The 25,670-nt window shown below is 38.6% G+C and overlaps 2 protein-coding genes across 3 annotated transcripts in view; both read right to left on the minus strand.

Annotated features, from left to right (window-relative positions):
- The window catches only part of LOC306887303 (centrosomal protein of 192 kDa-like), a 28,767-nt gene extending 8,452 nt beyond the window's left edge, over positions 1-20,315 (minus strand). The window contains exons 1-33 of the mRNA XM_079444936.1: positions 20,177-20,315; positions 19,191-19,406; positions 17,587-17,697; positions 16,992-17,146; positions 16,756-16,817; positions 13,538-13,682; positions 13,317-13,429; positions 13,163-13,237; positions 12,839-12,988; positions 12,577-12,730; positions 12,268-12,476; positions 11,824-11,943; positions 11,351-11,750; positions 11,070-11,222; positions 10,614-10,678; positions 10,267-10,485; positions 9,586-9,727; positions 9,414-9,505; positions 8,215-9,328; positions 7,938-8,055; positions 7,557-7,716; positions 5,938-6,661; positions 5,703-5,851; positions 5,184-5,414; positions 4,883-5,008; positions 3,689-3,832; positions 3,551-3,614; positions 3,183-3,322; positions 2,956-3,048; positions 2,098-2,216; positions 1,115-1,300; positions 950-1,040; positions 55-234 (exon numbers count right to left, since the gene is read on the minus strand). Of these exons, the coding sequence (XP_079301062.1) occupies positions 55-234; positions 950-1,040; positions 1,115-1,300; positions 2,098-2,216; positions 2,956-3,048; positions 3,183-3,322; positions 3,551-3,614; positions 3,689-3,832; positions 4,883-5,008; positions 5,184-5,414; positions 5,703-5,851; positions 5,938-6,661; positions 7,557-7,716; positions 7,938-8,055; positions 8,215-9,328; positions 9,414-9,505; positions 9,586-9,727; positions 10,267-10,485; positions 10,614-10,678; positions 11,070-11,222; positions 11,351-11,750; positions 11,824-11,943; positions 12,268-12,476; positions 12,577-12,730; positions 12,839-12,988; positions 13,163-13,237; positions 13,317-13,429; positions 13,538-13,682; positions 16,756-16,817; positions 16,992-17,146; positions 17,587-17,697; positions 19,191-19,375 (6,189 nt within the window). The 5' untranslated portion in view covers positions 19,376-19,406; positions 20,177-20,315. The remainder of the gene's footprint in view (positions 1-54; positions 235-949; positions 1,041-1,114; positions 1,301-2,097; positions 2,217-2,955; positions 3,049-3,182; positions 3,323-3,550; positions 3,615-3,688; positions 3,833-4,882; positions 5,009-5,183; positions 5,415-5,702; positions 5,852-5,937; positions 6,662-7,556; positions 7,717-7,937; positions 8,056-8,214; positions 9,329-9,413; positions 9,506-9,585; positions 9,728-10,266; positions 10,486-10,613; positions 10,679-11,069; positions 11,223-11,350; positions 11,751-11,823; positions 11,944-12,267; positions 12,477-12,576; positions 12,731-12,838; positions 12,989-13,162; positions 13,238-13,316; positions 13,430-13,537; positions 13,683-16,755; positions 16,818-16,991; positions 17,147-17,586; positions 17,698-19,190; positions 19,407-20,176) is intronic.
- Positions 20,316-20,501: 186 nt separating this feature from the next.
- LOC306887450 (nucleoporin SEH1-like) lies at positions 20,502-25,670 on the minus strand. 2 transcript variants are annotated; one of them, XM_079445175.1, is made up of 8 exons: positions 25,454-25,670; positions 25,263-25,313; positions 24,140-24,286; positions 23,597-23,808; positions 23,107-23,205; positions 22,348-22,488; positions 21,925-22,079; positions 20,502-21,836 (listed from the first exon to the last, which is right to left on the minus strand). In XM_079445175.1, exons 1-8 carry the CDS (start codon positions 25,562-25,564, stop codon positions 21,697-21,699), a joined length of 1,056 nt encoding a protein of 351 aa, XP_079301301.1. In that variant the 5' UTR covers positions 25,565-25,670; the 3' UTR covers positions 20,502-21,696. The 2 variants fall into 2 exon arrangements, with proteins under 2 accessions (XP_079301301.1, XP_079301300.1); XM_079445174.1 differs by having other exon boundaries at positions 25,191-25,313.

Here is a 25,670-nt window from a genome sequence, read left to right on the forward strand (position 1 = left end):
AACAAACTTTTTACAACAATATTGCCGTTTATGAGGGATTAGTAATAAACTCACAGTGAACTTGACCCCAGGCTGGGAGGCACGTGCAGCAGACTGCTTGATCTCCAGTTTGGCCAGCATGGATGCAACACGGGTGGGAGCAAAGAGCAGATGAACGGTCACATCCTCTTTGGGTTTGATTGACAGCTCTCGGTTACGTGTCAGTCGCTCATCTGGGCCAAATGAGCTTTGCAGCTGCAAGGTTGAGATTCATAAAAACAAACAAGTGGGAGAAAGGATGAATGGATAGACACGTGAATATACTGCCACTGGCTCTACAAAACCAATGAGCTGGTTGGCTGGCTGCTGATGAATACTGTACCTACACCAGAGGTCTTCAACCCTGTTCCTGGGGACTCACTATCCTGAAGAGTTATTCGCCGTCCACACGAAAACATGAAAATGGCGTTTTCAAATTTATCCACCCTGGGACCCGGTTTCAAAAATGATCGGTTTCACTCTTCGAAAACGCCGGTTTCGTGTGGACGAAACGCCTATACGGTAAAAAATGTATGCGTATACAGAGAAACCCATCTTCGTGTGGACGGGGCCGTAAGCTACAACCCTAAACAAACACACCTGAAGCGGCCAATCAAGCTCCTCAAGTCTGCTTGAAAATTGCAGGCAGGTGTGCTGAAGCAGGTTGGAAATAAACTTTCTAGGAGAGTGGGTCCCCAGGAGCAGGGTTGAAGACCTCTGACCTACACCATTCTTGGGACAGAATGCATGTTCATACATTACCCATAATTACTCATATGGCAAAATACTACTATACTATAAAATAAAGTATTTCATATCAATTAGTAATCATTTTTACAACACTTCATATTCTTTCATCATGTCCCCTTTGGAGCCCCATAAATTATAGAGCTCAGTGTCTAAATATACATTTTTCAATGTGTTAGCTTACCTGGAAACAGTCTTGGTCTTGGCCCCTAATGAGCAGTCTGAGTTGCTGTGATGTAATGGGTGAATTGTTCCTTAGCACCAGTTTCTGTTGCCTACAAACACAGAAGCATCATCTCCATCCAAGTCACTTTTATGAATGGCAGTTTCTATGGCTATGTAAACTCACACTGCTCTGCCCAGGGTAACCCCTCCCCATGCCATGAACTGTTTGTTGGAGAGGATGGGTGGGACCTCAGCCTGTGATAACACAGCAGGCGCAGATACTACTTTCCCAGAAACTCCTTGGACCGTCTCTCCTTTCAGCATCACCTCATACTGAGGTCCGCTGGGTAGAACCAAAATCGTCAACATGCTGAGAAAAGAAATCAAATGTTACTTGAAAGTACAACATTAGGGGCTTTCGCACCGGAGGAGACTTTTTATAGTTCCTAGAACTATTGGCGAAAGTACACGCTTTTTGCTGTTTTCGCACTGCAGTAAGTAGGAACATATTTAGTTCTATGAACTTCGTTTGGGGAAACTAAATTAGCTCATACTTCAGAGCAGGGTACTACCAATGATGCAAGTGTACGCTGATTGGCCAAACACATTTTTAAAAAGCCATGTAAAAGTATTTATTCCACAACCATGGAAAACAGCAATAACGGCCTTTAGCAACCTGTTGTCTGCAGCTTCTGATAACGTTCTTTTCTCAGCCTTGATGATATGTAACACTTCAAGTTGTCGTAGGAGATTTAATCAGATTTTCGCGCTCTTTCAATAGCATAAATTGTGTTCACATTCCATCCCCATCATCACAAATCCCACGACACACACAACAATCACAGCTCTGATCACGTTGTCCTCCATTCACCAATTAAAGATAAAGACGTCGCTGGCGGCTGCTTCAGAGTTCCCATTGCCGGTATGCATGGAATCAGGAAAACGGCCCCAAGGGCAAACTGGTTCTCTAGGAACCACCATGCTGGCTAGTTCCTAGAACTATGCGGCACGAAAGCCCCCATTATGAAGTAGCAAGAATATATATAAAAAAAATAATAAATACACTTCCCTCTCTAAATAGTCAAACTAGATTTCAGACAATCTGAACTGTAGAGCAATTAATACAAGTAAAAACCAAAAGACACAAACAAAAAAAAGTGAACATGCCTCTCCCTGAGTTTCTGTTTGTCCTGGGCAGTGAAGGAGACCACTACACCCTGCTCCTCTCCAGCTTTCAGAGTCAGTTCCTCTGGCCTCACAGTGAAGCAGCTGTCTCCATCTGTTCTCTGAAAAATAGCCAGAAAGACAAGGAGTGAATCCACAGCAAAGGCTAAGCTACATATGGCGCTTTTCCACTGCGTGGTACGACTCGGCACGGCTCAGTACTGCACGGCACGGCACGGTTTGCGTTTCCACTGGAGTTTAGTACCACTTTAGAGTGGGTGGGATTATTCACGTGTCGTTATAGTTGCACCGCCTCTACTGCCGTGACTCCTGAAAAACTTTTTAATTCCGCGTCGCTCCTCGGCTATCAACGAGAGAATCATCTGTACTTCCATTTTTTTGGTTGTTTAAAAAAGGTGCGCTCACTCAAAATAGTTGCGTTCGATCCTTCGCTGGCTGTGCTGATTTAAATCTAGCGGGTCTGTTGTGTCTCGTTCAATGACCCAGGCAGTGATGATTTTCTCCGGCCAATCAGTGATCAGCAGAGTTTACACGTCATGTTTTGGTAACGGTACGGCTCGCTTGGAACCTGGGCTTAGGTGGTACTAAAAAAAAAAAAAAAAAAAAAAAAAAAAAAAAAAAAAAAAAAAAGTACTAGGTACTGTATTCAGTGGAAAACCCCCCAAAAGTGAACCATACTGAACCTTATCATGCAGTGGAAAAGCGCCATTAGATTAACACTGTGGTGTTGATGTAAGGCACATTCTAGGCTATTTATAGTCAGTCAATGAATGAAACATACAATTGTGTATGTAAAAAAAAAAAGTAAAAAAAAAAAAAGTAAAGCTCACAATCAGGTACCTTTAGTCTGAGTAGAACATCAATGTTGCCTGCATTCTTTAAAGGAAGTGTCTGCTTGGTTGTCTGTCCCAAAGGAGCCTGAAGACACACCGTCTGTACAGATATTAAGATAGTAAATAAGCGACAATCAAGTAAATGATTGAATAAATTAATAAAAAGATAAAATTGAAGACATTTCATAACCTCAAAAAGCTAAGCGTCTTGTAGCGACACGTTTTATCCATTACCTGTAGGTCTTTGGGTGCATGCACTCTGGGAGTGCCTGACCTTGCCCTCAGAGCTACACTCTGAATCACATGACTGGGGCCTGGACTGTCCACCTCAATATCCACCCGTGCACTGTATTCATCAGCTGGCCCCAACTCACCTGGATAAAAAAAAAATAATAAAAAAACAAAATACAGCATCTCATGTTCAGTCTGTGATCCATTTTACTATATAGAGGGCAGGGTTGCTATTAGTTAACTAAAAATAAAAAAAATTTAGTTTAAAAAACAAAATACTACAGTTTTAGATACATCTCGATACTATAATAAAACTAGACACCAGTTGAGAAATGTTCAACCTGTATCAGTGTTAAGGTTTACATGCATACCTGAACTTGAAATGTACTTCTGAGGTGCACTGAAATGAACCCACACCAAGAAGCTTTCTTGATTCTGAAGAAAGAATAAAAGTGTATTTAAAGTCAAAACTGCCATCAAATCAGAAAGATATTTAAAGAAATATTCACCTCTGCATAACTGGCATGCAGCACATGGTTTATGACTGAAGAAGTTGAAAGCGAGGTCAGATTTGAGCCAGTATGAAGGGAACCATCCGTGGTCATGGCAACTGGGCTCTTAGAGAAGCCAAAACAATGCCATGCTGATGCATTCTGTGAGAGACAAAACCTTTGTCCGTGAATTTGTAGAAACATGTCATTGGATTCAGACAGCTTTCAGACATACACAAGTCTCATACACATACAGAAATTAGTGGTCGACTGATATTGTTTTTTTGACAGCCGATGCCTTGGAAAGCAGGGTGGCCGATATAAATTTATTTGAATTAATATTTCAGAAATTTGAAAATGGATAAAAAAAAATAAGTGTGTAAAATAAACTCTTATACTTTTGATGACAAAGTATTTCACAAATAAATAAATGTTTAATAAAAATATAATTAAAAAAAGTAAACGCTGTAGCCAACAGGGCACTCAGTATTCTGGGAAGTTTGTGTGCATTGGGAATCTTTTTTTTTTTTTTTTCAAATAAAGCCAAGGTAACACTCCTTTTACATACAGCGCACAGTGAAAATGACATGACAGTGGGCAAATGCATAAAGTGCAGCATAGTTTGAAATCATGAGCTTAAAGTTGGTCAATTGCGTGTCTCCAGTGAAGCTAAATTCTCCTACTGTCCGTATTCACGACAAATGCACACTTAAGATCTCACAGCTGGATCTGACTAAGTTTGCAAGGTTTGAGAAATTAAATGTTCATTAGACATTCAAAGATTTGTTTAAATGATATAAATGCGTATTTGCTGAATGCTGACGGCAAACGAGAAAGTATTATAATGTTTGCCTTTCTATTACTAATAATATAAAAGCAATCAATATAATACTTTTTGTATACATTTTAATTCCTTTGTTTAACAGTTCTGACTATTAGACAGACTTATATCCGTGTTAGACAGAACTGTTAAAGACAACAGCGAACAAAAGGGAGAATGTGAGCACTATGTGCTCAGGCGCTGCCGTTCTCAGCACCGTCAAAATAAAAAGTCCCACCTCGAACGTATCGGCCAAACAGAAAAAACCTTAATGGCCGATATTTGAAAAATGCCAAATATCGGCTGATATATCGGTCGACCACTAACAGAAATACATCATACGCAACTAATGTTCAATATATTTCAAATCCAAACAGACAGATCTGACTGACCGCACTGATAACTAGTCGAACAGGCACAGTGGCATGAGTCCTGTTGACCAGCTTGAGCGGCAGGGCCTTGGTACTGCCCCCCGGCATGTCCCCAAAGTCCAAACAGCCTGTCTTTCCAACATCAATCTATTTATTAAAAAGAAAGAAAAAAAAAAAGTGTTCTTTATTTTTGCACGTCACATGGATTAAATAACTTCTAAAAGAAACCTACAGAAAAATATTAAACAATTTCAAGGATAAAACTGCCATACTATTAAGCCTATGCATAAAAAAAATGACATGCAGCAAAAGAATCTCTAACCTCGATCATAGGGTTCTCAGCCACAGCAATGAGCACCACTTTCTTAGCAAAGACTTCTGCATGCGCCACAGTCTCTGACTCTGCAGACGCAGGCCAGGATGACACACTGAGAGTATACTGATACAGTCCAGCCCTTGGTGCTATAAACAAAACCTTCTGTTCCTCTGTACATTTGGGTCCAATTATGGTCTTATTCTTTACTATCAGCCACTGGAATGGGAGAGACTCCACCTGTAATGAAATGACAATTATAATACTGCACACAAAAGTGGAATGAATGAATAAGACCGGTCTCCATTAGATCAGTGGTTCTCAACCTTTCTGACAGCAAGGACCCCTGCTGACCCCCCCACCCAAAAAAACCTTAAATGATTTCAAATAACACAAAACAAGCTTTAACATTTTTGTGCACAACCAAAGATCTAAAACTTTCTGAACATCCAAGTCATCTTGAGGAAGTGTGCTGAAGCCAGATTGTTGAGAACCACTGATCTAGACTATATCTGACAGATTTCAAACCTTCTCTCCATCAATGGATAGGCTTGTGATGGAGATTGAAACTTGCTGCCAGCGCTCAGAGGGATTGAAGAGGTTGAGGGACGTCTGAGAGGCAATTCCCACACAGCAAGAACTGGGAAACTTCAGCTCATTTGGAACCATCACTTGAGCTGAAGAAAAACAAATTCCTTCATACCACCAATGTCTTTAAAATACATGAACATCCATTCATCCATCCAAGTGAATTTCCACTTACTTCTAAGGTCTGCAAGATCTCGTGCAGCCCATGACCCAGCACTTGGCTGTCCATAGGTCTTGCTGACTGGATACTGAGGTGGATGTTGTTGACCGGAGTTCAGGTAACCAGACTGAAGACTTGTATGCCCAGGTACATGCATATGTCCCATAGACGGGTTTGCAGCAGGCACTGCAGCCGATACTCCATACAAACCAGATGGCCCTCCAATCTGATAGGGAGGAGCATGTAGAGGCCCCTCTGAGCTCAGATACTGCTGTGCCAGTTGGGAACTGAAGAGGTAACGCCCTGTTAAGAGGTTGGGAAGGTTTGGCAGGGCACCTTGAGAGGTGTAGCTGGGTACTGACCCATATGTCAAGTCATCCGCAGCCCCAAAATAAGATCCAGACCCCAAGACATGAGGCAGAACTTGGCGTGCCTGTTCTGAGGCTGTCCCAGATGGACGCTTGCTTGAGTACCCAGAATCCCCTTGAGTGTACAACCTCGGCCCAGGCTCTGACTGGTGGTTGCCCTTAGAGTATTCATTTCCATAGTCTTTATGGAAGTCACTTTGGCTATGTGAGCCCAGTTCAGAGGTCTTTTTTTTGGGGCCTGGAATTTCAGAGTGGCAAAGAGGCACTGGACTCTTTGAAGAACTCAGAACATTTGCGTTATCAAACGGTTCCACTGGAGGAGTTGGACTGGCTCTGATTATAGTGGTGCTTAGAGCCATCGAGGCGTTTTTCTGGAGAATAATAAAAGAGATTAATTTGTACATTCAAACCATAAAGTAAATCAGCAGCATTACTACCAATATCAAATAATGGTCAAACAACATGGACTTCAAATAGGGCTGCAACAAATGATTTTTTTTGATAATCTAGTCTAATGGTCGTTGATTAATTAATTAATCAGTAGGATTGGATCGATTATTAGTTATGCATAAGTAAAACAAGGTTATCGCGTCAGCTTTTGAAAATGTCATTTATATTTCTACTACAATTAATTTTTTTTTTTTACAAAAATATATTTGGCAAAATTCTCATTCACCATTTAATAAACTGCATGAAAAATTGTTTGCCTAATAAACTGATTAATTAGTTTGCCTAATATCTCCTTTTGTAAGTCATGGATATAGAACAAAAAATGTAAGACATAAGACTTATTTTTGTATAAACTATTATTCACAACACAATCTCTCTTAAAACACCTTATAGTGTTAACAATAATCAAAACAGTTCTAAGATAAATCTAGATATATTAGAAGTTATAATTTATGCAAACCAAACTAACACTTTAATGCACTGGTGTGCACAGGGGTTGGGGTGTCACTCTTAGTAGAAAATCGGATTATGGGGGTTCTGGGGGCACCATGATAGGACCAAAAGGGCACTTTTGCACCGCCAATCAAAGGGGCACTTTTTCAGTCATTAACAAAATAAATATCTTTATCACTCATTAAAAATAGCAGAAACTATTGTTTCAAAATTTATATTACAATAATTATCGTTATATCGCCCAGCTCTAGGATCAATTCTAAAACATCAGGCTTTTGAGGAACAGCAACAAATTTACTTCCTAAATAGCTAATTGGTTTATATTGCAATCCACATAAAACTAAAATGGGGTTAAACACTCACCTTATGGTGATCAGGTGTGGGCATGCAAGTATTCTCATTAATGGAGAGATAAGTCAGTCTACTGAGAGATGGGCTTGAACAATGGGACTGAGGGGAACCTGGATCACCAGCAGGACTCCTCTGAGCCTTTCCACTACTGGGGGAACATGGAGACATCTCTCTATTTCCAAAACACAAGGAAAGTGTCAAACAAGGCCATTATTTATTCATGTACTGAACCACAAAGATATTTAAAACACATTACACAATAACTTATGGTTGATTAACAATAATCAAAAAAAAAAAAAATCATCTCCCCTCCTCACAAATAAAAGTGGCTTACACCACAAAAAAGGCCATATACAATTCTCTTGGATATCATGTCCAGAAACAATTATTTACCCATATCCACTTGGAATGGAGGTCTGGCTTGGACTGGAGTGGGTAAGAGGGGAAGTGGATGGTCTGAAATTACAATGGGTGACCTCCACAACACCAGGGGCACTGCTCTCAGGTGAGCCTTCAATAAAAAGTAGCAAATAAAGTTGATGTCCCTAATTTTCTGAAGCTTGCATGATGTTCAAGCACATTAAGCAAAATTTCATGATGATTTTAACATGATAAAACTGTTATACTGCTGGTTTTGTATTGGTTTAAAAATAATAAAAAAAATAGATACCAAATTTTTCCTGTGTTGTTGGCAGGGGATCCTGATGATCAACGGCTGTAATTTTCTCTTTTGAAACTGACTGAGTGGCTTTAGGGCTTCTGGGTGATTGTGCCTGGCTAAAGGCAGGTTTGTCTGTCCGGCTTCCTGTTGTCTTGGGTTTGTGTGGGGAGGTCTTCAACGACGATACTTCTGAACGGCGAAGGCCAGGTGAGGTCTTTGGGGCAGAAGTAGGAGTTGACATGGTCCCTTCACCTTTCAGAGACCGGCGGTTACCTGTGGTGGAAGTACTGGACACTTGTGGTCGAGCAGTTCCTATTTTGATCTTGGATTCAGGGACACTTTTATTGGTGGAAGGTGCTGCACGATAGTCATTTTTGTTTTTCTCAATGCCAGATTTGAAATCAACAGGTTTTGATTTGAAGGATGTGGAAGATGATGATGACTGCCCAGAACCTAAAGATCTTTTGGCTGGATGCGCAGTAGTAGTGGCAATTGGTAAACAGCTTGACTTTGGTCGAGGAATTGCACTTCGTTTGACATCTGACCTTGGATTTGGCGACACAACATAAGTACCCTCTGTTTGTTTAGATGCATTACCTGCCAGATTTTGACATTTTTTGCCTACTGCTTGCTCTTCCATAACTGAACACTCTTCATTTTTATGGATGGATCCATTTTCCAGAGGCGCCAACTGCTGTTGAGTCAACTTGTTAGAACTGGCCAAACTATCAGCCAAAGTGAGGATGTCCAAGCAGGACTGTGAGGTGGATCCATCACTGTCGCTACTTGAGACCTCAGCCCTCTTCAGATATTTCTCCATGTCAGGAGTACTAAGGTCACTCACTGATGTGGTCTTCTGCAGATGCTCCAGCAGACCATTATGATTTGAGGCTGCTACAGAATCAGGACTCATAATCGACTCTTCTGCTACCTGCTGACGGCTTTTAGAGCGGCTCCGTTTGGACAGCTCCATGATCATGGCAGCAAGCTGTGCTGGATCTGAGCTGATGGAGGCATCAGCAATTGCAGATGCAATTGTACTGATGCTGAGCAGAAGATTGCTGCTTGAGTTGGGTGATTCTGAATGGCCAGAACTCTCCTTATCTCCATATTGTGCAGAGATCTAATCAAATTAGACAAAAAGTGTCATTTTTGCTAATCTTTAAAAGACTATATGACAGCAGACCAAAGCTAGATGTTATCAATACCTGGGAAGCCTGTCCCTCAGTTCTTTGCAGTTGCACATTATTCTCATGTGTGGTTTCAGCTGTGTTGGGCTCAAGAGTCTTATCTAGATCCTCTGTAGTTAACAAAGGACATCAAAATGACTTTTAAGCAAAAACAGTTATTAAATAAATAACTAATTTATGTTGAACGCACCTGGATTAAGTGTCTCATCAGCATCACTTTGCGGAACGGTCTCAATGTTCATGGAGCTTCCTCTGGAGAACAAATCTGAGGGTCGAAGTAACGCAACAGGTTCCCTCTTCTCAGGAGATGTAATGAAGTATCCAAAAGATGGCTAAAAAAAAAAAAACAACAAATAATAAATGGTTGAATAACGGTCACTTAAGTTTGGTTGTGAAGGGCTACCTTCCATCAGAGTTTAGCTATAATAATAGCTAAACATCTGAAACAGCAAATCAATGTCTTCAGAATTACTAGAAACATCCAGGCAGGTGTGTTTTGGTAGGTTTGAGCTGGACATTGACCATCCAGGAACAGAACTGAATGCCCTACGGCATTCGAGGCGCATTCCTGATGGGAAGGTTGTTAATGTATAGTCTGGCCAAATTTGATACCAGCATTGACTTGCATTGCATTCAAGACACACACTGAGTTCATGCATATCATGGGAAGTGATCTCAATCTTTGCGTTGCTGGTGCCATACTAATCTGATCTAGAGGAAGGGTTTTGCAATTGCGATCAGGTTGCTAGTGCACTTCACATGACTGGAGTCGTTTGTGTAGCACACAGAGTGCTCCAAATGAGACAACTTTGAGGATAGATTTAAGTGAGGATGTTATCTTACAAGATACCTGCTTGGGGAGAGTCCTCACCCTTTTAACATTGTCCTCTTCACTGCTCCCAAGGCACCCCAGAGCTTCAGAGCGCCTCTGAAAAAACTCCCCCAGTGAAATACGCAGATAACTTTGGTTCTCAGGCTCAAGTACAGAGGAGACCTGGGAGGCCCTCATGAGGATGTTGCTACTACTTGGGATTTTCCAAGATGTGTTTCCCAGCACTTCACTCATATTTACATCTTGAATCTGCTCTTCCTACCAGAAGGCAAAAGAAAAACACATTTTTGGTTGCTGAATCACATCTAAGAGCATATGTGTACAATATACTTCTAGGTCTAGGATCTAGGTTGGTTGAACTCAAAGTACCTGGGAACCAGTCATACCTGCATAAACTGGTGCTCCTTTTCAAACTCCTCCTGATCCTCAATTATCTTGTCCATGGCCTGGCCTAAGGTTAGACAATAAAAGCAATGAATTCAAAGTAGTAATTTAATGTATTAACTCATTCAATGTGTCAATTTACTCATCTTAATGTTGTTACAAACACACATGACTGCCTTTCATGACTGCCTTTCACCAGTCAAACACAACAGGAGACACTAAATAACTGCCAGACAATTACAATGTATTGGTATTGCTTGTGATAGCCGGTTGAGCTATAAAATGTTTTTATTCTGCATTCACTTTCATTAAATTGAAGAAGAAAAAAAAAGTGACAATCTTCAAAAATGCACATTTTTTGCATGTTCAGCAGAAGAAAGTCAACACGAGGTTGAGTCAGTTGAGAAATGGCACACCCAAAATCTAATTTTCATTAAGCATGAGAACATTTCACTTACTTCCAGCAACAAAATCCTCAGACTGAAACTGCACAGCAACTTCCTCAGGCATATTGGCATCCATTTCCTTCTCGAAGGAAGAGTAATAGGCCAAATCAGTGACCCACTTTCCCTCTTCATTCTGGTAGACGACACTATGAGTGGCATTTGCGCCTAAGGAAATACTTAACATTAATTTCTAAATTATAAAATACAAATACTTTTAATACTTCATGTAATACTACAAATGTCAGAGAAACACGTTGACATCACTACATTAGAAATGGAAAAAAGTCAGTTACCTTGCTGTAACTCAAGCTCCACATTGTCAGGCTGGCGATTCCAAATATCATTATGTTCCTCACGATTCTCATCAAAGCTCTGGCAAAGGTACCTAGCATCCAGAGACTCTCCAGGTTGATCATCTTTACTGCTGGTGCTCTGCTGCTCATAGAGAACTGGAGAATCCCCACAAGGGCCACAACGCAAGCCCAGGGCACCAAGATCCACAGTGTGGCACAGGTCGATCCCTTGTTCTGTTCTACTATGCGATTCCTGAAGTACCTGAGAGAGGTGGAAACTGCTCTGGGTGCCCTGAAGGAAGGGGCTGACTGTAGAAGAAATGTCCTGAGGGTTATGACCAGCACCTGCCCTCAAGTATACAGAATCCAGGTGAACTTCTGCGGTGTTATCCATTGCATCCTGTTAAGGGGAAAAGTGTTAAGGGTAACATCAACAATTTTTTCTACAGTATAAAATACGGACAAAGACTTACAAGAGCCTCCTGTCGATCCAGACTCATGCTCCAATTAACTGGGCATCGACTGGCAAGTCCAGATGCCACAATAGCATGACCAGCCTCCCCTGTGCCAACTGGACCAACACGGTCACCCATCTGAAGAGACCAAAAAGAAATTAAAATACGATCTGTAATTGTGCTGTGCTTTGTATAATTATGCTAGAATATGCTAAAAATTACAATAAATAAATAAACAATAACATACACATTTTGAATTATCCTCCAAGCTTTTTAAGAGATGATCATATGTATGCAGTTAGAAATTTTTAGTTAGCTTGTAGTCTAACTTTAAAGCTGTGTCTATCTAACCTTCCCGTTTTAAAGCAAGTACCCCAAATCTGAATGGCATGTTACTGTTGTTTAAAAACATAAAAATTTTACATTGTTCATTATTAATTCCTCATGAGACACTAACATTACCTGGCCATGCATAATCATGCCTGATCTGCTGAGCAAAGATTGAAGCTGATCATCATCTCCCATCTGTCCACTTCCACCCACGATGCCAAGACCACGAAGCACATCATAGGTGCTCTGGACTGTGGTGGGAGGCAAAGGAATGGTAGATACGCCTCCATTTCCTTCCTCGTCACTGCCACTGCTCCCATCTCCTCCTCCTCCTCCATCACCTGATGACACAGAGAAACAGTGATAAGACTTAGTTCCTGCCAGTCTAAACGTTTAAACCCTCAAGTAAAATTTAATTTTATTTAATAAACACCCCTTTACCAGTAATAGGCAAGTTGATGACCTGTCCCTCTGCTGAGCGGCGGTGCTCAATGCCTGTCCTGATGTCAGGGTTCCTTCCCCCCATCTGTAGCTCATCATCAGAGCTTCCTCCTTCCAAACCTGGTCGAAAATGGGGCCGATGGCTCTCCCCAACCTGATCATATACAAATAACTGAAAGTGAATTACAAAAATTAAAACAAATATCGGGCAAAAAGTAAAATCACAGATAACAATAAGAGCAGACAGCAGATTAAGACTAACCGGTTGTCTGGAGGTGCTGGGTAGGAGGAATCTTGCTCTGCCCCGGTTCTGTGATGCTTCTAGTTCATCCTCCGTATCCTCTTCATCACTTGCAGGACAAGAATCCATACCTGTGGCTGCCAGACGCACATCAGGCATGTGAAAGTCCATCTGTGGTGTGAAACAGTAAAAGCAAACATTAGCTGAAAAGTTTCAGAACACAGAAATAAATAAATAAATAAATAAATATAAATATTGTCTTTATAACAATATGCATGTGTGAAAACTGCATGCATTAAGAAAGTAAATGAGGTTAATTTTGATTTTAGGAACATTAACTCGTACTTGGTCATAGTCATCATGGTGTCTGTTCCTATCTTGTTCAGTGGAGTGGGGTTGAGATGAACTGGATGGTAACTCCTACAACAGGAACAGATCATATTATTAAAAGAAAAAAAAAAGGTAAGCTTTGGTAAACAAACAGCAAGAGAGAACTCACAACAGGGATTTCTTGTCCTTCGACTCGGCCTCTCTGCATTGCAGGTGGCATCAGCTTATTGAAATACAGCTCCAGTTCCTCATCGTGGAGCTGGTTCACATCAATGTCATCATCTAGAGAACACAAAGTTCAATTATTGCCAGGCTTATCTTGGTCCTTTAGAGCTTATTCTTTTGGAACATATGTTTTTTTTTTTTTTTTTTTTTTTTAAAGTAACCAACCTGTCATATCACTGTTCATGCTGTCCAGAGACATCAGTTTCTCATTGGCCAGGAAGCTGGCGATGCTGCCACTGCACCGTTCACTGTCTGTCCCTTCACTGTTGGAACCCTCCTCTTCCTCCATCATCACTGGGAGCACAGTGGCCTAAGAAGAATAAAAGAGAGCTTAACCCCATGATATTTTATATGCAAATTTCTAAGGCCTCTAAATTATCAAAACTTTTTTCTAATAGCCTGTTGTACACAGTCTACTACATGCCTTTTATCAACTAACTGAGTTTTTACTTTTTTAGCAAGTCAAAGGCCTAGTATAATTACAAAAATGTCTATCTTCAGGTTGTGATACACGTCTTTTTGCTTTGAAATCTTTACTGATTTTTATAAAACTTGTTTGTACATTTATTTTGTGCTGTTATTAATATTTCAAGAAACATTTACTGGACTGAAGCAACTTAAAGGAACACTCCACTTTTTTTGAAAATAGGCTCACAACTCCCCTAGAGTTAAACAGTTGAGTTTTACCGTTTTTGAATCCATTCAGCCGATCTCCAGGTCTGGCGGTAGCACTTTTAGCACTCTGCGTAATGACATTACGCAGCGCCTGAAAGTAGTCCCCAGCTATATCATAACTAGTTACCTAGCTGGGGACTACTTTCAGGCGCTGCGTAATATCATTGTGCCTGCTGCACCCATGGTACGGCAGCAAAGTTCCTTGATTATTACTATGCCGGAACGAGAGTATAGTTCCTAGCCATATCGGCCTAGAAAAAAAAAAGAAATTCGCAACTTTTCATGTCTTGGTACACGATGTAACTACAGAAGAGTCAAGCTTTAAATAGGAAAAATATAGAAACTCTTTGGTCATTTTTGAGCGCAATGCTAATCCGTCTAATCCGATTCAATGATCTATGCTAAGCGAAGCTAAAAGTGCTACCGCCTGACCCGGAGATCGGCTATATGGATTCAAAAACGGTAAAACTCAACCGTTTAACTCTAGGGGAGTTGTGAGCCTATTTTTTTAAAAAAGTAGAATGTTCCTTTAAGTTTACCTTAAAGTCCTTATATCATTTTTTTTTTTAAATCATGTTAAAATGCGAGTATTAAATATAGAAGCATAAAATATGATACTGTTTGTTTGTACATCTGCCATTCATATTTTGCCTTGCATTTTATGTTTCGCCCCACATTAAAAACTAGAGCTTTTATTTTAAAAAAAAATATTTTATCATCATCTTACTAAGACATTACTAGCAGATACAGAGACAACTGATATTTATATGCATTTTATGCAAGTAGTCTAGGGATGCACGATATTGGATTTTTGCCGATATCCGATAATTTACAACTCATTTTGGCCGATAGCCGATATATAATTATTAGTACTGTCAAACGATTAATCGCATCGAAAATAAAAGTTTGTTTACATTATACATGTACATGTACTGTGTGTATATATATATATATATATATATATATATATATATAAAAATACAAACACATACAGTATACATTTTGAAAATATTTACATGTTTATACTTTTATATATTCATTGTTATATTTTATATTACATAAATATATTTAATATTTTAAAATAATATATTTTTTAAATATATACATGCATGTGTTTGTATTTATATATACATAAATATACACAGTATAGACACATGTAAACAAAAACTTTTATTACGGATGCGATTAATCGTTTGACAGCACTAATAATTATTTTTCATTTTGGTTACTTTTTAACAAGAACTTATTTGTTAGAATTAAATAAACAATAATGAAGGCCTTTTATAATGACAGTACATTGAAGATTTGAAAATGACTATAAATAAACTATACATCAATCGCTGCATTGTTTTTTTCAGAAAGATGCAGTGGTAACCGTAACATTTTATTTTATGATTTAACATTTGTAAATGGCCTAAAGCAAAAGAGTTGTAAAAATTCTGAAAATATTTTAGAGCTCCTAATTTGTTTAAAAAATAACACATATTACAATATTACACAATGAATAAATCAGTTTATTCCATGGTCTGTCTGAATACTCTATGCTGATTGGCTGTTAGGTGTTGATTAAATTAGTTTAACTGCACAGGTCAGTTTAATCACCGTTCCATATTAATGCGCTGCTTTAATTGAGGCACACTAACCAACACACATCACTCGCTCGTGCACACAGCAACGAGGTGATAAAATCGCTGTTTTTGAAGTAATTGTTTGTAGAGAGAGACACGCAGCAAGCAGGTACACACAACTATCATCTCTCTCAATCGGTAATTAATTGAAATACATGTTATAATTTGTTCAAATAAATGTAGTCTTACTGCACTATTTCATCTCTGTGTCTGATTTGAAGCTGGCAGAATGCTAACACTAACAAGCCATAACTGACGAAAATAACCGTCATTTTTACCCTCCCGGTCAAATATTCCGCTTCGCGTCGGGCGGTTCTTTGCCTCCACGTCGTGCAGTAAAGGAGCCGTTGATTATCCCTTACATATATAAAATTTTATTTAAGCGTCATGTTTGTGATTTTTTTTTCATGTAAGCTATAGCTTCTGGCCTTTAAATCAAAACATACTCATGATTTTATAGCATCAATAACAGCTTTATTTGATCAGAAACACAGCCTAAATGTGTATTTGCTTTCCTTTTATTAGAAATAGGCCAACAGCGCCCCCTACAGAATTAAAACTCCTACCGAGTGGGCATTAGGACCCCGGGGGAGGCTGCTGCTGCTGCACCTGCTATTATGGTTTACTCTATCATACACAGAACGCCTCATTCTGTAAGTGCATTCTCAATTTAAATACAGTGATCCAAAACAGTGAATTCTGTTCCATTTCTCAACCATTCAGGCAAAACTTTGCTGTGCTGATGAGCCACAATGCTGGCATGATCTAATCGCTAGCACACCCTGAGCACATGAGAGTTAATGTATTCCTCTTATCGGCAAGACATATCGGCATAATTCTTCATATCAGGCCGAAGCCGATATTTACATTTAAAGCCATCATCGGCTGATTCAGATATTCATCCGATAACATCGTGCATCCCTCAAGTAGTCTGCTGCCTTGTTACAAAAATCTCACTGATTAATAAGCTATCAGAATTTCATCTTACTTTCTGGGCATAAATATGATATAAAGTTTTTCTGACTGCTATTTCATGTCAGGCTTTACAGAATAAAACATGTCAACGAGTACAAAAATTACCTGAGCTGCCAATGTATCTTTGTCTCCAATATGAGAGAATGACAGAAGACCAGTTGAGAGGTCTAAGGAAAGATCAAACATATTTCAGTTAAATATATTTTTCAGTTCATACATGTTATTCGCTATTTTGTAAATAATTGTTGATCATGCATTATCAGAAAGACACATTAGTTTTACCATAAAATTAAGAACAACAAGCTTTAATTAAATAAAACTAAAGAAAACAGATTACATACCAGTAGTCCGATGAGGAACAGAACCTGACACAAAAGGAGCAGCCACACCTCCTGATGATGTTTTGGAAACAGAAGTAGATTGCGTTTCATCCAAATTAACATTCACCAGCAGGTCAGAGAACCGATTTGCAGCAATGAAGTCACCTACATCGTCTCTACACAAAAACAAAGTAATGAAAGAACACACTCGGTCAACCAACACAGGTTTTTCCAATAATACAGATCTGGCTGATGGCCGATAAAATGTTAAAATGCAAACCTACATAACATAACTTAATGAAGGAAAACAAGAGAAAATAGCTGAAGTCACATGAACATCACATTTCACACAGCTGAAGAAAAAAAGTTGACGTATTGATAAGATTGTTTGTAGATAAAATAAGAAACTAGCAGTTCTGTAAATGACATTAATCTTAAAACTGGCAAATATCGGCTGATTATGTATACTAGAGCAAATAGTCTATAACTATTACAAGCACAATGACTAGTAAGTACAAGTACTAAAAAATTTACCAGAAAAGAATTGAAGGTCACACTGATTTGTAAAACACTTACAGATGGAAAAAATGAAATTAAACAACTGCTGAACACTTACAAATCTTCTTTGAGGCTGAGAACAAATTTTTCCCTGCCTCCATCTGACCCCTGGGAATGCATGAGTGAAAACTGTCCTTCCTCTAAATATGATGCTTGGACATCAGTTACTCTGTAAAAGACAAAAAGTACTCATAACACAATACTTCCAATAAACACAGACAAAATTAGCAGCAATACAAGTAAAGCATGTTACATGAGCTAGCCTAGCGAACCATTTCAATCTCAATTTCTAACCAACCAATCAATAAATAAAATAAATAAAAGCACCAGTGTTTTGACCAACAACTCACATATAAAATAAATGTTCTCCCTCTTTGAAAGAACAACTTTGGGTCTGTCTAAAGTGGTCCAAAGGAGGTTGTGAGACCATTTTTAATTTAAATTTAATTGCTAGTTTTTTTGAGCGATTACTTCATGTGATTTTGCACATTTTTGTTCCTTAGATTTACAACTTAAGTCCAAATGCAATGATCTTAAGGTCAGGTTAGGGTCGATCTTTGTTTTGATGAACAGATTTTTTAGGCTGTTAATGTGCAAACAAAACTTCACTAAACATTATTTGTAGCATGCCTTTCATCCAATAAATACAATAAGCTCTGGGTTTTGTAACTGTAATATGAAAAAGTCTGAACTTTCACATTCTGTCAAATTTATAACAAAATTCATGTGTGAGCTCCACATTCTCCTATATAAACAAATATGATACTCAAAAAAAACATTACGCTCCTGAATAATAAAATTCAGTGAAATTCAAACAATAAATGCCATTTCCACACTCATATTCTTAAAAGAAAGAGCACGGACTTACTGAAGTGTTTCATGCCTCTAGTAATTGCTCAATTAGCATTTCAATTGTGGAAAGGCGTCAATAAAAAAAGCTTGTGTTACATTTAACTCAGGGAAGACAGTCAGTCAATGTTCACAGCTCATTTGTAAGCAATAGGGAAAAATAACTCTAGGAGGAGCATTTTTGTTATAGGAAATATTTAATTTCAGTTACAGTGTTCCTGTAAAAATGTTGGTGCATCACGAATATAAAAAGAACAGTATTTTAGGAAATGTGTTTATGATTGAAATACAAGTTTATGCTCATCAATGAGGCCTGGCTGCAAAAAAAAAATTAAAAAAAATAGTAGCAGCACACCCTCACCCCTGATTAAACTAAACTAAAACCAGAAAGCAATCTTGACCATTACATACGACTCAAGTTATAAGGAACGAGAATGTGTAAAATATTTAAATATGTTCCAGTAAATGTGCATTACAGATTCTCCTTGTTCCAAGAAGCTCAGACCACTCTGAGATGAGATATTGAGGTTTTCGTAAACGTTTGTTAGGGGCCGTGACACAAAGACAGATCTATGCTATGGTTAAATAGAGGTAATATTGCTTATATATGGTTATATAGAGGTAATCACTCAAAAAAAGTGAGGAAAATAAAATCTGGCAGGCAACAAACTTTATAATTTTTGGACCAAATTAGATGAAATGACCCTTTTCAAAGATTCACCAAAGAAACTGAGGAAATCAAAATGCTCCCCTAGTTAGGACAGATACGCAGTCACAATATTATTCATGAGATTACATGCAGGAGTCTCCCACCTGTTGTCTACTGGAGGTCTAATTTTAGCCACGGTAGAGGCAGCCATGGGCATCCCGAGCGTGGAGCCCAGTGTCAAGTTGCTGAGAGTGGCGCGGCCACCACTGCCCAGCGAGGCGCTTGAAAGGAAGCTGGGAAACGGCTCATCCTCAATGTTTTGGAAGTTCTCCATGTCTGTGTGACTCATTGACACAGGGCTTCAACACATGAGGAGTGACCTATAAAACAAAAACAGAAGAGTGTGAACAGGCCACATCATGAGTTCCTATAGGAAACCAGTGATAAATTATACTGCCATACTGTACTTGGGTGTTTACTGGACATGGCAGACTGCCATGAATCTGTAAACATCTACATCAAGTCAACTTAATACAAAGCTGGACAATGTTATTTCTCTTGAACAGTGTTAAATCAGACATAACGGGATGTTTTATAACTCATACTGTTAAACAGAGCTGATATGACTGCTAGTTCCTGTTGCATTTTGCTTCATTATTAAGAAATGCCAAAGCACATTTTAACACTTTACACTGAATAAAAACGACATTTAGCAACCTCGCGAACTAGAATCGGCGTCTTTCGTTTGTAGTTAGCAGACTAGCTTTATCAGTTCAATAAACAACAACTTTAACTGCACATTAACCTCTGTAGGATGTTTCTGATAGATAGCAGAATAACAGTCTTTTTGGGTGAACTGAATAAAAACTAAACAAATAAGGTTAACGGGCTGTTTAACTCAAATAAACGCCGTTCAATGGAGACTAACGTTAACTTAATCAAGGCCAAGACACAAACACTTCAACCACACAACTTCAACAGTTCACCAAAGACAAAAGTAACACTCAAAATATCACTTAAACAATAAACGACCCTTTTCCTGGCTCGGGCTTGCTTTTTTTTTGGCCAGTTGTTGAATGAAACTAAACAGTGAACAACTCTGGAAAAGATTAGCAACAGCTGAGAGGAATCTGTTTCGAAGACAACTTACCATGAGGGGAAAAGCGGCACTTGTGCCTAAATAAACGTAGTTTATTCAACTATTTCATGCAAATACAGCACCGATAATCCGTGTAATGCTAAAAAACGTTGCTGTTACAACGGCCTCCCCGGTTTTTGAGAAGAGTTTGTCGAAGTGTAAAGACGAAGTGAAGCCATTACGACAGAATCCCGCCTCTAGGTTTCTCTTTGCGTGGGCGGGGCTTCGACATAACGGCAAATTTCATTGGACAATCCGTTTCGATATACTTTCAGAGAGTGGCTAAATCATGTGTCAATCACGTTGTTGTGTGTTTTGAATGAAGAAGCTGTTTGTTGGAAACATTTTTACATAAATTGGTTCTAAATAGCGTTGCTTTTTGTATATTTTACAGTTAGTACTTACAGCAGAAAAATTCGGAATGCATGATGACTTTAAATGGTTGTACAGATCTTACGATCAAACATTTTAAATGATTATGTAATTATAATTTTCGAAATTACAAATGACATTCCTTATAAACCACGAGATGGTGAAATATGATCCACAGAGCAGCCGAGTCTGGCAGCTGTGGGATCCCTAACAGTTGCTAACTGAACACATTCGTTGTAATTCATCTAACCGCACATTTGGACTGTTTGATCAAATTTAGACTAGAAATAACAATTATTCTAATTTAAGACCATACACAAAAATCCAGAGTGCAGGACAAGATATGTGTATTCATACACAATTGTAGAAAATATTGCTTATTGAACCACTAAAAATACAGAAAATGTTTTAATGTCACTACTTCAAAACATGAACACCATCCATTATTAGACGGTGGTGGTAAGAACATTTCTAGTTTTTTTTCAGGCTCAGTCAGATTTTTATATTCAATCCACTATTTTATAAATAATAAAAGAAAATGGCATTTAATACAACTTCCCTTTTTCTTCACAGGAACTTTTGGCCATACATGTACATCAAATCATCTATCAAAAGTAACCTAGCAAGGATTATTATACTGTTATCGCCTATTTTACTAATAAAGTAAAAATGCATGATTCAATTAAAACAAGCTCAAATATTTCTGAATACTTCATACATACCAGCTGCATAAATCTTAACCTTTATGATTCTCATATAATAACACGAGTGTGTAGTCAATTAGACCAATATTCCGCAGCTTTGTAATGGCAGCAACTTTGTTCCTCAATCATGTCAACAAAACATAATTAAAATAAAACACTCTTATATGGTATCTTTTCGGGATCAGAACATCCATTTAAACATGACTCGTTTCAAAATACAGAAATGGGCACAAAGGCCATGTATTTTTCACAGTCTGTTTCCAGAGTAAAACATAATTCTTTAGACTGAAAGAAAAGTCAATTTAAAGAATGCAATTTATAATAATAATGGACCCATGGTAAGTGCCAGTCTTCTTGCATGTCCAGAAAGCACAATCAGTTGGTCTCAGTGTAAAGTCCAGCATCAAAGAAGTGCTCAGCTCCAGGTTTCCTCAGGGTGGTCCTGTCATATGGCATCTATCTTCCAGTGGCCCCGTTTAGAGCACTCTGTGCAGTAGCAGATCCCAGGACGCCGCTCAGAGCACCAGGCTGACCAGATGCTGGACTACCATCTCCCTTTAGAATACCTGTGCACTTCCAATTGTCCATATAGTTTGCTGGAGAAATGGTCAAATTACAATAAATTAATAATTCATAACACTTCAGTAGGTGCATTTTTTGATGATCGTTATTACAAAGCCTCACCTTTCCAGAGTCTCACACAACCATCGTCACCAGAGGAAGCCAGAAGTGTACTGGTGATGTTCCAGCTTACCCGCCACACCTGAGAGTTATGACTGTCAAACTGGGCCAGCACCTGCACCTCAAATTTAGTGGGTGCTGAAGAAGAGCTGTCCTTTCTGTTAGTCAAAAAGAAGCAAGCAAATTCAAGTAAATCTATTGGCATCTAATTAGAATTTAACCAAATATCTCTGAATTTTAAGCTTTACACAAAAAAGCTTGCATTATTAAAGAACCCTAACATTACTGAATATTGTAATAAAGGTAATATAATTAAATGTTTAGATACAGTGATGTACAAGGTTAAACAGTAAAGACAAATACATGGCACCACTACACAACTTATATTAATCCCATTCTACTGTACATTTGGTTCATTTTGCTCACCGAAGTGGAACCAGTTTGAAGATGCGCACGTCTTTGGTTGCAATAGCAAGTACATGGAAAGACCGTCCCAGATTTGGAGCAAATGCAATATCATGCACAGCATCTGTAACAGTCATCAGTGTCTCTGCTTTGGCATATTTCCTACAACCATGAAAATAAAGTCAAAAAAATAAATATTCAACCTATGAAGGTTAAAACACATATGTGACCCTGGACCACAAAACCAGTCTTAAGTGTTTAAATTGAGATTTCTACATCATCTGAAAGCTGAATAAATAAGCTTTCCGTTGATGTATGGTTTGTTATTTGGCTGAGGTACAACTATTTGAAAAGCTGGAATCTGAGGGTGCAAAAAAATCTAAATATTGAGAAAATTGCCTTTAAAGTTGTCCAAATGAAGCTCTTAGCAATGCATATTACTAATCAAAAATGAAGTTTTGATACATTTACAGTAAGAAATGTACTAAATATCTTCATGGAACATGATCTTTACTTAATATCCTAATGGTTTTTGGGATAAAAGAAAAATTGATCATTTTGACCCATACAATGTATTTTTGGCTATTGCTAAGACTGGTTTTGTGGTCTAGGGTCACATATTTAAATATTTAAAATGTGTATAAAAGATATGTGTGAAATGTTTGTGTGCTAAATGACTAAATTCAACTTCAGAATGTCTAAAATGTTGATGTTCCTTTTTTCCCCCCCTGGATGAGTGTGAACTAGCCTATAAAAGGATAAAGAGAATTGAAGGCAAACCTTGTAACATCGTTATACTCATATATCTGAACTCTGCCGCCATATGTTACATTGCTGTCATCACTACCCACTGCAATCATAGGTGCATGAGCTCGTGAACTGTGAAGACAAAAAATATATTTGTATTAATTAAACAGGTGCATTTATTGATTCAGTTTATTAAGACAATATAGTCTTAAAAGTGGTCGGAGATGCCTTGAAAGTCAAAGACTTGGAAATGTTTTCTAACATCTCTTGCATCTGGCCTCACTGTTCGATGCTGACAAACATGCAAAATATCTGTGCTATTTGCAGTCACAGATCTAATGAGAACACAGTCTATTTCAAACTTTATCTCAATTATCTGAGATCTTCAGATTCAGGATATATTAAATTACAAAACGTGCACATCTGCAAAGTAGATCTGCAATTAAATCCACAACTGTGCAGGTGTACATGCTTAAATCTATTCACATGTAGATGTGTTTATCTATCATTTGTGAATTTTCACCTGGAAGGGTTCCAGGAGATGCAGGAGCAGGAGAGTTTGGATGAGATCTCATGCTGCAGGGACCACTGGCTCAGGTTCATCACGTCAGGGGCCTCGTAGATTCGCACCACCCCGTCTGCAGAACATGTGGTCAGCATCAAGCCCATGTGCTTTGGGGCAAACTTCACGTCGGTCACAGATGTCCGACTGTCCACAAGTGTGGTTCTCTTTATCTGATGTGAGACCAGGGGAGACATAAATGTTGACTGTTGTAATGTATAAAAGTTATGCACAGGCTATGTTTGGCATAGAATAACTGCTTTCTGTGCAATATATACATTTGGCATAGAATAACTGCTTTCTGTGCAATATATACAGTATACTTCCAAATATATGCAGTGCAGCATAATGTAAGACTTAAAAAAAAATAGCACTAGACAAAGAAGAGTACACTTAGCATTGCAGCCACTCCTATTTAGGAAGCCTCCTTTCACAACCATGTATGAACCCTAACCAAAGCCAACTTTTTTAGGGCAAATGCACATGCTAGAAAGGATCTCTTACCCAGTGGCTTTGTCCTCGTTGTTTGTCATTAGACTCTCCAACAATCTCCTCCCATACTATAGCAGTACGATCAAAGGAGCAGGATGCCAACACTTGTCCAAACTCTGGATGGGCCCAGGTCACTCTCCAAACTGAGCCACTGTGAGTCTACAAAACACAAGTTTATGTCAGAGTACAACACAAAACTCATGACACCTGATTATGATGACCAACACTGTGAGTCTACACCAGTCAATGATAACCAAAACGGGTAAACCATCTGAATGAGAGAACTACATGTTGAGATCGGAGATAAAGTTCTCACAAAAAAAATTTTTTTATTGATTTTTCCCTCCCATATCATATCCCCCCCCCCCCCCACTTGCTCCATATACAACATGTCGGTTTAAAGTGGATTTTGGGATCTTATGGCAGTGGTTCTCAGCCTTCTTGACCCACTGTTCTCCAACACAATATTTTGAAAGACCCTCTCATATGTGACCGTGTACCACAAAACCAGTCATAAGGGTCAATTTTTCGAAATTGAGATTTATACATCTAAAAGCTGAATAAATAAGCCTTTAATTGATGTATGGTTTGTTAGGATAGTGTAATATATGGCTGAGATACAACTATTTGGAAATCTGGAACTTGAGGGTGCAAAAAATCATAATATTGAGAAAAATCGCCTTTAAAGTTGTCCAAATGAAGTTCTTAGCAATGCATATTACTAATCCAAATTTAAGTTGAGATATATTTACAGTAGGAAATTAACAAAATATCTTCATGGACCATGGTCTTTACTTAATGTACTAATGCTTTTTGGCAAAAAAAAAAAATCAATCATTTAGATCCATAAGGGGTATGAAATATGACTCCAATCTTGATGTTTGTGTGTTTTTAGCATTTTTATTCATATTAGAATTACATTACTTTCAATATACTACTACTACTACTACTAATTTAAACACTACATCATCCAGCACCCTTACAGGGGGTTTGGGGGAGAATGTGATTACAAACTTTATTTTGTGTGTTTTTAATCAGATTAGAATTATAATTGATAAATAACCGATTCATCCTGATGTCCTCTACTGGGCCCTGGACTCCTGGTTGAGAACCACTGTTTTATGGTAAGACCTACTTTCCAGCTGGCTGTGCAGCTCCATTCTCCATCATCACCCTTATCCCACACCTAAGAAAGGAAAAAAAAAAATCTAATTTGCACACTTTCATATTCACGTGCTTTTAATTTAAACCGCATGCTCGTTAACCACATATGTTGCATGCATTGCAAACAAACCCTAGCACGCCATGGGATGATAAACCATTTACCTTAATGCTTTGGTCGCTAGAGCACGTCGCCATTCTCCGCCCGTGAAAATCATAAGAAACATCGTGGATCAGATCTTTATGATCGGCTGCGATGCTGCGCGCAACAAACATCCCGTTTTTATTATCGACACTTCTTGATAATCGCACGCGGGAAGTAAACACGAACTTGTGCACTTCCCTACTTTTGGTTGCAAGCGGTCCAATCACGTTGGACTTG

The sequence above is a fragment of the Barbus barbus genome (assembly GCF_936440315.1).
Source record: "Barbus barbus genome assembly, chromosome: 21".
Lineage (NCBI taxonomy): Eukaryota > Metazoa > Chordata > Actinopteri > Cypriniformes > Cyprinidae > Barbus > Barbus barbus.

Excerpts from the sequence above, each read along its gene's own strand:
- LOC306887450 (XM_079445174.1), bottom strand. The coding sequence starts at position 25,564 with ATGTTTGTTGCGCGCAGCATCGCAGCCGATCATAAAGATCTGATCCAC. Across the intron at positions 24,287-25,190 it reads GAGGACATCAGGATGAATCG|ACTCACAGTGGCTCAGTTTG; the intron begins GTTATTTATCAA and ends TGTGTTTTGTAG. Across the intron at positions 22,080-22,347 it reads TTCAAACTGGTTCCACTTCG|AAAGGACAGCTCTTCTTCAG; the intron begins GTGAGCAAAATG and ends TTTGACTAACAG.